We start from the raw sequence: 15,072 nt of genomic DNA on the forward strand, positions 1-15,072 counted from the left end.
GAGATGACATACAGGTATATAATATATACAGGGGAGATGACATACAGATATATACTATATACAGGGGAGAGGACATACAGGTATATACTATATACAGGAGATGACATACAGGTATATACTACATACAGGAGATGACATACAGGTATATACTGGAGATGACATACAGGTATATACTATATACAGGGGAGATGACATACAGGTATATACAGGAGATGACATACAGGTATATACTATATACAGGATAGATGACATACAGGTATATACTATACACAGGAGATGACATACAGGTATATACTATATACAGGGGAGATGACATACATGTATATATACTATATATACAAGAGGAGATTACATACAGCTATATATTATATACAGGAGATGACATACAGGTATATACTATATACAGGGGAGATGACATGCAGGTATATACTATATACAGGGTAGATGACATACAGATATTTACTATATACAGGGGAGATGACTTACAGGTATATACTATATACAGGAGATGACATACAGGTATATACTATATACAGGCGATGACATACAGGTATATACTATATACAGGGGAGATGACGTACAGGTATAAACAGGCGATGACATACAGGTATATCCTATATACAGGATAGATGACATACAGGTATATGCAGGTGACATACAGGTATATACTATACACAGGAGATGACATACAGGTATATACTATATACAGGGGAGATGACATACATGTATATATACTGTATACAAGAGGAGATTACATACAGCTATATATTATATACAGGAGATGACATACAGGTATATACTATATACAGGGGAGATGACATGCAGGTATATACTATATACAGGGTAGATGACATACAGATATTTACTATATACAGGTGAGATGACTTACAGGTATATACTATATACAGGAGATGACATACAGGTATATACTATATACAGGGGAGATGACGTACAGGTATAAACAGGCGATGACATACAGGTATATCCTATATACAGGATAGATGACATACAGGTATATGCAGGTGACATACAGGTATATACTATATACAGGGGGATGACATACAGGTATATACTATATACAGGAGAGAAGACATAGTTATATACTATATACAGGGGAAATGACATACAGGTATATACTATACAGGAGGAGATGACATACAGGAATATACTGAGGGGAAAATAAGAGGTGAGAGGTGAAAATGAAGAGGTGTGAGTGCAAAAGGAGAGGAGTGAGGGGAAAATAGTGGAGTGATTGGAAAAAGACAGGTGTGAGGTCAAAATGACAGGTGTTAGGGGAGGGGAAATGAGAGGTGTGAGGGGGAAAATGAGGTGTGGGGGGAAATGAGAGGAGTGAGGGGAAAATGAGAGACGCGAGGGGGAAAAATGAGAGGCGTGATGGGAAAATGAGAGAAGTGAGGTGCTAACAGTTAGTTACTATGCCTGGGCAACGCCGGGCTCTTCAGCTAGTAAACTTATAAAATTGTATTTATTTGAGTTCCTCCATATGATTTGCATAATGGCCTAAAAGGCCCAGGTTATGTGAAAGTGTATATTTCAAACGTTACGCATTCTAGGGTCAGAGAAGCAGCACAGAGACTAAAGGTAACCCTGAAGGAGCTGCAGAGTTCCCAAGCAGAGAATGGAGTATCTGTCCATATGACCACAATGAGCCGTACATTCTATAGAGGTGGTCTTTATGGAAGGCCTAAAAAAAGCTTTTACTTACACAAATTGTTAAACCCGTTTTGAGTTTGCCAAAAAAAAATGTAGGAGTCTCCCCAAATGTATGGAGGAAGGTGCTGTGGTCAGATAAGACCAATATTGATCTTTTTGGAAACACGGTGTCTGGCACCAAACCAACACAGCTCATCACCCCAAGAACACCATCCCTACAGTGAAACATGGTAGTGGAAGCATCATGCTCTGGGGATGTTTCTCGGCAGCAGGGACAGGAAAAGTGGTCTGAGTCAAGGGGAAGATAGATTTTGGAAATACAGGGAAATTCTTGAGCAAAATCTGTTTCAGTCTGTAAGTGATTTGAGACTGGGATGGAGGTTCACCTTCCAACAAGACAATGACCCAAGACATACTGCTAAACAACACTCATGTGGTTTAAGGGAAAATGTAAATGTTTTAGAGTGGCATAGTTAAAGCCAAGACTTTAATCCAATTCAGAATCTGTGGTCAGACTTGAAGACTGCTGTTCACCAAAGAAAATCATCTAACTTGAAGGAGCTGGAGCAGTTTTGCCTTGTGAAATGGGCAAAAATCCTAGTGGCAAGATGTGGAAAGCTCATACAGACTTATTAAAGGTAACCTGTCACCCCCAAAATCAATGGTGAGGTAAGCCCACCGTCATCAGGGGCTTATCTACAGCATTCTGTAATGCTGTATATAAGCCTCCGATGTTACCTGAAAGAGGAGAAAAAGAGGTTAGATGTTATGATCCTAGTGGCAAGGATCGCAAGTAGGACTAGCTAAGTAACTAAACCGACTACAAACTCTGGGGAAGTGGTAACTGAATTGACCGCAACCTGATCCTATCCGCAAACAACTATAGGCAGCCGTGGAACGTTACCTGAAAATCCTAGACGTCTCTTCACGGCCTGAGAAACTGACTATTCCTAGAGGGAACGAAAGTCCTCACTTGCCTCAGTGAAATGACCCCAAAGATATAGAATAGCCCCCCACAAATATTAACGGTGAGTTAAGGGGAAAGCACAAACGCAGAGATGAAATTAGATTTAGCAAATGAGGCCCGCTAACACTAGAAAGCAGAAAATAGAAAGGGAACTGTGCGGTCAATTAAAAACCCTATTCAAAATATCCACGCAGAGATCGCTCGAGACCCCGCACCAACTAACGGTGCGGGGGAAGCAACTCTGTACCCCAGAGCAAACCAGCAGAAGAAATCACATATTAGCAAGCTGGACTAAACTCATCATACACAGAAATCATATTGCAGACTGATGAGCAAAAAATAATTAAACAGAACTTAGCTTCTCCTGAAGAGACTGAAACCGAAGATAATCAGGAGTAATCAGAATAGCACTGAGTACATTGACAGCCGGCAACAAGTGGAAGTGAAACAGAGCTAAATAGGAAACTCCCAAGTGAATAACGAGGCAGCTGATCAGCCAAAGACCCGCAGGATAACAAACAAAGCCACCAGGGGGAGCCCAAAACAAAAGTCACACAATACCACCTGTGACCACAAGAGGGAGCCTGAAAACAGAGTTCACAACAGTTAGATTATACTTACCCAGGGGCGGTCCCGCTCTGGTCCGCGTCCGATGGGTGTCTCAGGTCTGCTCCGACACCTTCTATCTTCATTCCATGATGTCCTCTTCGGGTCGTCACGCCGCCGCTCCGTCGCAGGCGTACTGTCTGCCCTGTAGAGGGCAGAGCAAAGTACTGCAGTGCGCAGGCGCTGGAAAGGTCAGAGAGGCCTGGCGCCTGTGCACTGCAGTACTTTGCTCTGCCCTCAACAGGGCAGACAAAGTACGCCTGCACCGGAGCCGCGGCGTGAAGACCCGAAGAGGACGTCATGGAATGAAGATAGGAGGCGCCGGAGCGGACCTGAGACACCCATCGGACGCGGACCAGAGCGGGACCACCCCTGGGTGAGTATAATCTAACCTCTTTTTCTCCTCTTTCAGGTAACATCGGGGGCTTATCTACAGCATTACAGAATGCTGTAGATAAGCCCCTGATGACGGTAGGCTTACCTCACCATCGATTTTGGGGGTGACAGGTTCCCTTTAAAAGCAATTTGCAGCTGTAATTACTGCAAAAGGAGGCTGTACAAAGTACTGACTTTAGGGGGGTGAATAGTAATGTGCACTAACGGTTTCAATAATTTCGTACTATTTGTTGTTTGCTTCACATTAAAAAGAAAACCAAATGTTCACAATTGTAGGCATGCTCTTTACATGAACTGATACAAACCCTCATAAAACAAAAACAGGGAAATCCAAGATTGGGAGGTAGCAAACCACGAAAAATGCCAAGGGGTGAATACTTTCTCAAGCCACTGTATATGCTGTTTTCCCAGTTATATCTTGGATGGACAAATTGATTTAGGATTATGCTACTCAAAAGTGTAGGCAAATATAAAGTATAAACGATGTCCAAATTATAATTACACCATTTTAAGCATTTACTTTTTATTTAATAGAGATAATTAAAGCAGTATGTTAAAATACATTATAATACCTATGCATACAGTAAATAAAAGCCAATCTAGTAACTAAAAGTGAAAATCCAAAATTCTACGAGTTAAATGTTCTATAATCCTCTAACATGTCAATTAAATATTTCATACAGTAAACATAAAACCTTGGATATCAGCAACATAAGCTAATAACAAATATAATTTTCTCATTACTATTTATATTACTCAGGTGAGGTAAGGTTACAATGTGATGATTAATAACTGCTCTAAAAATTAAGCAAATAAACAATATCATTATATTCTGGATGTTATTTGATTCTATACTTCAAATATGATTTTTTTTAGCTGTAACTGCAAACAGGTATAGATAGCAATGTAGTTAGCTACTTTTTCTCCACTACATTACCAACCATATAATTAAAATATTTCACGCTAAAGTCAGCATTGCCTCCTACTGGTGTCACATATTATCTTCAAATTGTGACCTGCTCTGCCTCCTAGTGGCCTAAACAGTTGCAGCAATATTTGGTAAATCTGGTTCAATATGATTGCTATGAAAGTATGCTATAAGCTTGTGTTGTTAAACAAAGCTGCCCTGACCAGCCATGTCACATTTTTCACTTTAATTTAGTTTGCTAACAATGGGAGATAAATCACCTTGCATCTCAAACAAACTGGGATTAGTTAAATGTGATGCACTGGACTGCAATGGAAACTTCACTTTATTTTTTGCCATGGTTTCTTTTAATACTGTAATATCATTTTTATAGCTTGTAAATTTATCATACAGACAATGTTGCAATCCAGGTTCCCTTTGTTGTCTGGTTTGCTTCTCATTAGATTTGCTGCCAAAATTTCTACTTTTAGCGTCTGAAGTTATATCACCCATCTCTTCGCATTTTAGCTCCTGCAGACAATTAATTACAATTATTACTTGTAGTTGGGACAAAATTTAAAGGAAACTTGTCAAGTTGAAAATGGTATCTGATCTGCAGTCAGGATGTTATAGAGCAAAATGAATCTATTGAGGTTGGTACATAGTACATTTTTGTGGGAAACATTTCAGTAAATATTGCATAGTAGTCATTGAAATCACTGGTATTTTTATGAATGAGTCCAGTGGGCAATCCTATTCAATGAATGACAGCTATATAATGCATAATGACTGAGAAGGATCACCCACTGGACTCCTATGCATATAATACTGAATCTTTTCTAACAAACCTGTATAATTCTGTTTAGTAGCAAAATTAATATGCCCTGCTACCTTCTTCTATGGCCACCTCTCTTTGTCGTAGTCCATGCTGTGGTTTTCAAATAACCTGAAGAACTCCTTTAACATCATCACCCAAGGCCTTTTAAGGCTGAAGTAGACATCTATGTGCTGTCTGAGAATTAGCTTTCATAAAGTTACCAAATGTAAAATGTGTTAGCCTCCTATCCATTTCTCTCAGTGGGCTAATCATTCCTTCAGTTAATTCCTTGTCTATCATCTATCTACATTTAACTTCTGGCTCAGACCTGCAAATAATAATTTGTTTGCTGTAGCATAACAAACTCTTCTTTGCTGTGCTGTTCACTCTATAATGCTGCTGCAACAGTGTGTACATTTTTCTTCAAACACGTCCACAGTGTAACTGCTTATCCTTTCCGTCTGCGGTCAACCATTTGCCAATTGCCTACTGAATATATCTGCATATGCAGTGGAGTCACCTAGAAATAGGATCAAAAGCTCCCCCTTGTGGCCTGGAGTGTGAACATGTTGTGTGTATTGTGAATACCTGATAAAAGATATCCTTCATCGCTTCCAAACATAACATCACTCTCACCGTGAAGAAAGCAATGCTACTGTGACGACCAGGACCCTGAGGCGCCACACTCACCCTGTCCAATAGCTTAAAAAATTCACCTCACCGAGTGAGCCTGTAACACCAGGTTGTATGTAGATCGAACTACATGTAAAACGTATAACAACAAGGTCAGAAATGGCGCACTCAACAAATTTAGGTTGTGCTCAATGGAATACGTGAAGCCTAGAAAAGGATAACCTTTGGCTCTCAATAAGTCCACATTATTTTTCTTTGGAAAAGTAGATTTATTGATGAACAGCCGACTATAGACCAACAGACATCATAATTTCCAACGTTTCGGCAAAATCTGCCTTTCTCAAGGAAGTCTATTTAAAAAGAAACATTGCCATAAACAATCCATATAAACACCATGGAAAAGCTACAACAAGATATATGGCTGAACAAATCACTCCAATATATATAAATAACACTGAAGGAATGTGAAAAAAAGGACCAGAAACCCAGTAGAAGAAAAGTATCACCGTGATCACCAAAAGAAAAAGAAGAACAGGATTCTTTAATGATTTTATTTTTATTTATATTTATCAATACATAAACAGTCCATAGGTGAAGGAGAAGGGGATATATAGGGACAAGGGTAATTAATAAAGAAGCACATCCCGAGAAACAATATCAAAGGGCAAAACATGCAAGGGGTGTAGAAAAAACAAGATAAAATGCCAGGTCATAAAGAGTAGACCTAAAAAAAAATACCTGTAAAGGGTCAATACTGTATGTGGAATAACACAAGCCAATAGGCTTATAAGGGAAACAGCGTTACTTGCTGAAAATCAAAATATAGTGAATAAGTACCCAGTATGCCGGTAAACCAATAACATTAATATATATGTGAAACGCTGGAAAGTGAAAATAAGCCAAAAGAAGGAAGGCACCCTGAAAGAAAACAATATACCTGCAGTAAGGATAATGTCGGCGTGTGTCCAGTGGCCCAGGAGAATGGAATGAGGAACGCACCGGAAACCGGGTATAAATGCTGAAAACCAATGAGGTAATATCCGGTGCATCGCTGGTAAGAGAACCGGAAATACCCGTAGTCAGGGAAGCAAGCGCATGCGCAGTGAATCGCTGGAGTCCCGTGGTGAGGTCACGTCCGATATAGCGCTCGTAAGAGATACGGGAATACTCGAAGTATGAGAAAATACGTGCATGCGCAGAGCACTGCCGAAGTCCCGCAGTGTACCATGAAGCACAAATGGTACCGCATCTGTAAAACTAAAACGCATGATGTTACCTGTGCTGTTTCATTTTATTTCAGCGGGACATTCTAGTTCTATCTAAAAGGACAAAGATAGCTTATGAATAACATTGGTTATCCTTAGATAAGATTATCTAGAACATAGTATAGGCAAGTGCCACACCAATGAAAAAATTGGGACTAAAATGCGGAAAATCGTCAACTTACATAAGCAGAAAAGGAAGGGAGGGGAGACGATCCAAAAGTCCAAAGGGTACAAATAGTAATACCAACTGTATTATACAATATATAAGGAGATTTTGCAACGACCATGAAACACATACATAAATGTTAAAACACTGAGGAGAGGCAAGATCCAATAAGACCGTGAGGGGCATTATACATAAGAACACGCGCTCGTATATATAGTCCGGCATGTTCTTATGTATCACGTCCCCTGAAGAAGGTGCCATCCGAAACGTACGTAGGGGTAGACAGGCTGATCCCCTAGGTCTCTACTGGTGCTATCTACTAGGTACTGTATCGAATAATTGAATATGTTTATCTAACCTGCCTTCACCATGGATATAAGGCTTATTGTTTGCACTATGGCACTTTACATGATATAACTACCATTTCCATGTTGTTCATATACTATGTTCTACACTAAGCAGGCCTTACCTGCACAAGATGGCAGTAATATTGCAATTTGATGGACACAAGTCCTATTGATATATTATTTTGATACCATACTCTTAGCTTATAACAGCATTTACTGTGTGCCTTTGTACATATCCCTAGTATTCCTATCAGCTACTCACAGTCCTATTGGTTGGATCTTGCCTGTCCTCAGTATTTTAACATTTATGCATGTGTTTCATGGTCGTTGCAAAATCTCCTTATATATTGTATAACAAAGTTGGTATTACTATTTGTACTCTTTCGACTTTTGGATCGTTCCCCCCCCCACTCTCTTTCTAAAAGGACTAGTGATGAGCGAATATACTCGTTACTCGAGATTTTCCGAGCACGCTCGGGTGAGCTCCGAGTATTTTTCAGTGCTAGGAGATTTAGTTTTCTTCGCCGCAGCTAAATGATTTACATCTGTTAGCCAGCATAAGTATATGTGGGGGTTTCCTGGTTGCTAGGGAATCCCCACATGTAATCAAACTGGCTAAGAGATGTAAATCATTCAGCTGAGGTGAGAATCACCCAATCTATCAATATATAGAAAGAATTAATCCGATTGGTAAATGGCATAATGAGAAAAAATTTCAAAATGCCAGAATTACGTTTTTTTGGTCGCTGCAACATGGAAATAAAATGCAATAACGGGCGATCAAATGATCATATACACACCAAAATAGTATTAATAAAAACATCAGGTCGGTGCGCAAAAAATAAGTCCTCACACGGCCCCAGATCTTGAAAACTGGAGACGATACGAATCTCGGAAAACTAGCAATTTTTTTTTTTTTTCACAAACTTTGGAATTTTTTTCACCACTTAAATAAAAAAGAACCTAGACATGTTTGGTGTCTGTGAACTCATAATGACCTAGAAAATCATAATGGCAGGTCAGTTTTAGCATTTAGTGAACATGGTAAAAAAAATCCCCCAAAACGATTGTGGAATTGTACTTTTTTTTGCAATTTCACAGCATTTGGAATTTTGTTCCCGTTTTCCAGTACATGATATGGTAAAATTAATGGCGTCATCCAAAAGTACAACTCGACCCACAAAAACCAAGCCCTCACAAGCTATATTTATGGAAAAATAAAAAAGTTATGGCAGTAGGAAGAAGGGGAGCAAAAAATAGAAACACAAAAATGGAAATACCCCTGGTCCTTAAAAGGTTAAGCCGCTATTAGTGTTGAAAAATAATTGCCATCAGACGTCTCTTTGAAATTTGTAGGCCAAAGAAGTAATTTTTCAGGACCGCTGTGTGTTTTCTATTAGTCTGAGTAATAAATATTTGGCATCAACCATCTCATTTCCATGTGCATGCCAAAGAAATAATTTTTCAGGACCAAATTTTTTTTCTATTAGTGTTGCAAATAAATAATTGGCATCAGCCATCTCGTTGCCATTTTATAAGCCAAAGAAATAATTTTTCAGGGCCACTGTGTGTTTTATATTAGTCTGAGAAATAAATAATTGGCATCAGCCGTCGTATTGCAATTTGTCGCTGCTTTTCCGACTTTATCCTCCTCTTTGTGCTTCCTCTGAGCCCCTGCTGTCAGGTGTGGATGGCATCCGTAGTGCATCTACCAGTGTGCGCTTGTAGTCACAGTTTCCAATCTCGCTATAGTGGCGGAAGTAAGTATGGCACGTTGTGCTTGGAGTGGGGATCCAGCAGGGTGGTCACCCAGTAATCAGCACCTGTAACAATCCAGGAAACTCGGCGATCGTTGCATAGGCACAGCAGCATGTATTGCCTCATGGCTGCCCAGAGGCAACGACTAACTGTACTCGGTGGGAGGTGTATCGTCTGGGTCATCTGTATCGTCTCTATCGTGTGCATCCTCCGCAGCCAAGCTCCATTGAGCTGGTTTGAGTGCTATGGGGCTGGAAACACAAATGTTCCTCATCCTCCTCGCTATCATACAAAACTGTCACCTGGCTGGACATTTGTGTACTGGCCGCTTTTGGTACAGGAACCCATCCTCCAAGACAAGTGGTTGCTTGGTATGATAATGGTGTGAATGGTCCCTGTCCCTCCTCCACCTCTTCCTCCTGTGCCACCACCTCATCCATCATTGCTTGAAGCTTTGTTTTTCTAGGAGGTATAAAAGTGGGATAGTAATGGTGATGATGGCATCATCAGCACTGGCCAACCAGCGCAGCAAGGCACACACATCCAGCATGGAGGCCCGCTCATTGTTGGTGAAGTAGTGTTGTTCTGCAGAGCGACTCACCCGTGCATAGTGCTTCTCGCACGGTCTCTCCAGCATATGCAAGCTAGAGTTCCACCTTATGGGTATGTCACATATGAGGCAGGAAGTAGATAGGCAGAAGTGAGGCTGCACCTCAGACAGGCCAGCAGTAGCACGGTGAGAATGCCAAAAGCACGCGTACACAAGGCCTGAACTTTATGACTGGATAAGGAGATGGTGGAGGAAGTGGAGTAGGCAACATTTATATTGTAAACTTGCGAACAGGGCCCTTACTCCTCCTGTAACTGTTTAAACTGTCTAACTTTGTATTGATTTTTTTCGTTTGTATATGTCCCACCTTAACTGTAAAGTACTGTGGAATATGTTAATCTATAGAAATATAATTAACATGGACAGAGAAAAGGCCCATTGCATCATCACACCTTCCCAGTCGGTCCATACCACTGCTGCCCTACTAATCCAAATCTGACCTCACTACTTCTCCACTCTGCAAATCCCTTCATTATCTCCCAATTCCACAACGTATACACTTCAAGACAGTAACACTGACCTACAAAGCCATCCATAATCTGTCTACCAGGGCTGTGGAGTCTGAGTCGGAGCCCATTTTGGTGGAGTCAGAGTTGGAGTCAATATAAAATGGACCGACTCCTAAAATATATAATAAATTGGGTACAGTAGAGTTCAATGCAGTTTGTGGTGAATATTTTTTTTCATAAGAATTTGGGAAAGTTATAAAATGTCCTATAAATGTCTGTCCTATTCCTGATCTAAGGTCTAGACTTTTAGCTGAGATGAATCTGTGCTGCAGTTTATGTTCATGATAAGTAGTTGGGCTCCTCCTCTACAGATAAGGGGAAAAAATAACAAACACACATGGAAGGAAAGCCTGCATTCATCTCAGAACTTCTGGAGTGAACAGGAAAGCAGGATTAAAGAAGGTAGGTACTTCATAAAGCATATCTAAACTTTCAATAAACTGTGCATAAATCAATAGTCCAGTATAAGTTGTCTCTGTATGCTTGATATTTTAGTTTGTTTTTCCTCTTAGCTCATATTTGGAGAAATTAACTGCCCTGATGACTTATATACACTATACATACAGCAACAGGATCGATGAGAACATATATATTTGTGTGTGTGTTCTGCAATATGATTCAGCACAAACATGCTCCCTCCTTCCTCCCTTCTTCATAGACTGTGAAGAAATATGATGTGAAGCATTTAGTGAGCTGTACACTGAGGCATTGAAAGACATTGAAAGTTCAGTATAAAGCTATCTAACATATTTTACAAACTTTATGCTTATCATCTGTCCTATTGATTTATGCAAAGATTGCTTTATTTATATCCTAAATTATACAGTACGTGTGTTAGGAGTTGAGTTCCCGCCACTGCACAGGGGGAATCTCGAGCCACGTCTGCTGCTGTCTCTCATTCTGCATCAGCCGCAGTGGAGCCTGCACAGCGGAGATGTCGGTCCCAGCGTCTCACTGAATCTAGTACTGTGCAAAGGGTTACCCCTGCCTCTCCAGGCTCTGCTATTGTAAACTGCACTGGTCTGCGGCGAGCAGGCTTTTCTGGGACTAAGTCCTGCTTTGCACACCCTGAGCATGCCCAGGGTAAGATCTCTCAATGGAGATCAAGGGTCACATGCTCAGGTACTGCAGCAACTTCCATTGGTCCTCCAGGAAGGTCATGTACCTGATCAAGTTCTGTGGAAGTCTTCCATTGGTCCTTCTTGGAAGGTCCTGAAGTTGCTGCAGCTATAAAAGGTTCTCATAACCGCACGGCCATGCGCTAGTGTCAATTTATGTATGACCTCAGCGCCAGTGTGGTCATATGTGTGTATATTCAGAGACCCGGCTGAAATAAGCCCCTAGAATGCTGGCACCTCCGGCGAGGAGTTTCATGTGTGTGTGTATTCAGGGACCCGGCTGAAATAAGCCCCTAGAATGCTGGCACCTCCGTCGAGGAGTTTCATGTGAGTGGATTCAGGGCTGGCGTACAGCCATAGAATTCCGGCTCCACCGGAGAGGAGCTGCTTGTTTGCATTTGACTGCATGACCACCATCTGCTCTACTAAGTAGCTGTGTTCCCCTGTGAAGCTAACGGGGTACAGCATTCTCTTTACTAACGGACTCTGTGAGGTAACAGAGTTCGTTTATGTTATTATATTGTACTGCCATATCTAGCAGCAGGTTCTTTCCTGCACGGTGGATCCCGGGTTGCGAACGCACCAACTACTTCTAATAAATATATATTCGGTGCGTTCTGCCAACCCTAACAACATGATTCGCTATTCTTGCAAGAATTACAATATACCATATTTTTTTACAGGACAAAAATATTTTGAGAGCGAATTTACATAATTACAAAATGTCTAAGAAGCATCTTATGAAGTCAGCTGTATTTGAGTATTTTACAGTGACTCAAGATAAAAAACATTTTGTGTGTCAGTGTATAAGTGACCCAGATGAAAACAAATGCTGTGATGCCAAAATCAGTGCATACTCAGGCAGTGATAAAAATGCTCCTTCAAGAGCTTCCAATCTAAGACATTTACAACACTGCCACCCATAAATTTACAAAGCTGTGATTGAAAAAGATCACACCAGCACCAAGAAACCAGAGACCAGCACTTCCCGCCAGGCAAAGGAGGAGGAAAGAGCATCTCAAACGTCAGGTACAAGATATTTTGTAAGTGACAAAGTTACTGCAACAATGACAGAAGATGTCTTTGAAAGACAACTCATCGAGCTTGTTGTGAAGGGCTGTGTACTATTATCATTATTGCATGATCAGCTTTTACAGCTCTTAATGGAGAAATGGCCCACAAACTTGGTGTTTCTCTTGAAAGAGAAAGTATTAGAAAATTAGTGAATGAAGAAGCCCTTAACCAAAAGGAAGATCTTAAAAAGACTCTCAAGAGACGCTTTGTATTTCTTAAAATGGATGCCTGCACAGGTCACAGAGTGAACTATTTTGCTATCAATGTTTGATATGTTTGTGACAACAAAAAAATGATACTAAGATGCTAGCAGTAAAAGATACTATAGCTCTTCAAAGCAGCCAGTTTCTCCACACCTTAGTGGAAAAAGTTCTGCAAGATTATGAACTAAAAAACAGGTTCTTGCTAGTGTAACTGATAATGCTGCAAACATGATAAGTACAATTAAACTGATGAATGAGAATAATGAAGGTGAACAGCAGCTAGAAGAACATTTCACATTCAGTATGTTGGAGATGGAAGGCCACGGTCTTGTTTCCATAAAGGAGGAACAAACAGATATTACTACAGAAGAACAGCAAAATGTTTCTTTTCAATTAGATGACCTTGTTGAAGCTGCTTCACACCGCTTTCCTATTCATCACTTGCGCTGTGATGTGCATACGCTGCAGCTGGCAGTAAGAGATAGTCTGCAAGAGGGACATGCTGGAATTCTGATTGGCAAAGTGAGGAAATTGGCTATCGCTGCCAGAACCCCTAAAATTGATTCCATTTTGAAGAGACGTGCTGGAAAATGGGCAATTGTGGATAAAGCCACTCGGTAGGGCAGCACCTATTTAATGATTGAGTGATTGCTTGAGCTGAAACCCTTCCTTGTAGGTATGGCCAAACCTCAGGTAACACTACATGATGGTCAATGGACACAGGTGGCTGAATTGAAGGAATTTTTTCATCACCCATTTACAGTGACTAAAAAGTTACAAGCTGAGGATTTAACTCCTGGCATTTTTATAAAGGAGTGAAAGAACTTGTTGTTTCGCCTGTCCCGAAGAGGAGGTTTAATTGAAGATGGCATTGCTGCTTCAATGAAACAGAGACACTGCTATTAGAAAATAAAACTTTTCTAGCAGCTGTTTATGTGGACAAGAGTCATCATATATTGCTGTATGATCAACAGCTTACTAAAGGAAAAGAAGCTTTGATTGAGGTAGCAGTTAGGATGAGCTACAGGATGGCCAAGAGCAAGAGGACTCGGGTCCTGCCAGTTTTGCTGCTGCCGTCCCTTCATCCTCATCAGATGAGGAGTTTGATTTCGACAAGTATTTGAACAATATGGAGCAGGCAAAGCGTTGCTGCAGGGAAAAAGATTCCACTCCCATAGAAAACAGATTGACCATATTTCAGCAACGTTTTTCACTTGATCTCAAAGAAGTAAAAGAGTTCAATTGTTCATCAAAACTGACTGTGCACGAGGCAATTCCTTTATACCCTGAAATTGTTAGAGATGTTGCCAATGTGGTTACTGTTTTGCCACCAACCCAATTTAGTGTAGAGAGGTTGCTCTTTAGCCTTAAAATAATTAGGTCACATGTGAAGTCATCTATGAAGGAGGATCTCATGGAGGCGATACTATTTCTCAGAACAAATTCATAGACTTCAGAAATGTTATTCAGTACATTTTTGTTGAAAACTTTTTTTTTTTACACTTACTGCAGAGTGTATAATAAATTGTTAATATGAAAAAGTTTTTTGTTCTAAAGCTGTATTCCCAAAAATATTTTTTAAGTTCTATCTAAATGGCTTGATTATTGTATCATAAAAAATGATTAAAAGCCTGATGTTACCATTTTACCACAGTAAATTTGTCACTTAAACATGAGCCATGTATGAGGGAGTCGGAGTCGTGGAGTCAGAGGCGATGTCATGGAAATTGAGGAGTCGGAGATTTAGCCTACCGACTCCACAGCCCTGCTGTCTACCCCATATATATCTCTGAACTAATCTCCCGATATCTCCCACCACGTAATCTTTGATCCTCCCAAGACCTCCTTCTCTCCTCCACAATCGTACATTCCTCATCCAATCGCCTGCAAAACTTCTCCCGACTATCCCCCATCCTGTAGAATTCTGTGGCCTAACACATACAATTATCCCCTATATTCAGAACTTTCCAAACCTACTGTCTCCTTCCCCATTATCCTGTAGAATGTAGGGCAGCAAGAGTA

At 40.5% G+C, this 15,072-nt stretch overlaps 1 protein-coding gene across 4 annotated transcripts in view; it reads right to left on the minus strand.

The window, feature by feature from the left end:
- Positions 1-15,072, minus strand: part of REDIC1 (regulator of DNA class I crossover intermediates 1) — a 252,366-nt gene that overhangs the window by 23,207 nt on the left and 214,087 nt on the right. For 2 of the 4 annotated variants that reach the window (XM_077261048.1, XM_077261049.1), the window contains one exon: positions 4,156-5,081. The exons of 1 other annotated variant lie outside the window; for it this stretch is intronic. In XM_077261048.1, the coding sequence (XP_077117163.1) occupies positions 4,797-5,081 (285 nt within the window). In that variant the 3' untranslated portion in view covers positions 4,156-4,796. Of the gene's footprint in view, positions 1-4,144; positions 5,082-15,072 lie in introns of those variants that run through there. One more of the 4 variants, XM_077261047.1, reaches the window with a different exon arrangement.

Source organism: Ranitomeya variabilis, chromosome 5, assembly GCF_051348905.1.
Source record: "Ranitomeya variabilis isolate aRanVar5 chromosome 5, aRanVar5.hap1, whole genome shotgun sequence".
In the NCBI taxonomy this organism is placed as follows: Eukaryota; Metazoa; Chordata; class Amphibia; order Anura; family Dendrobatidae; genus Ranitomeya; species Ranitomeya variabilis.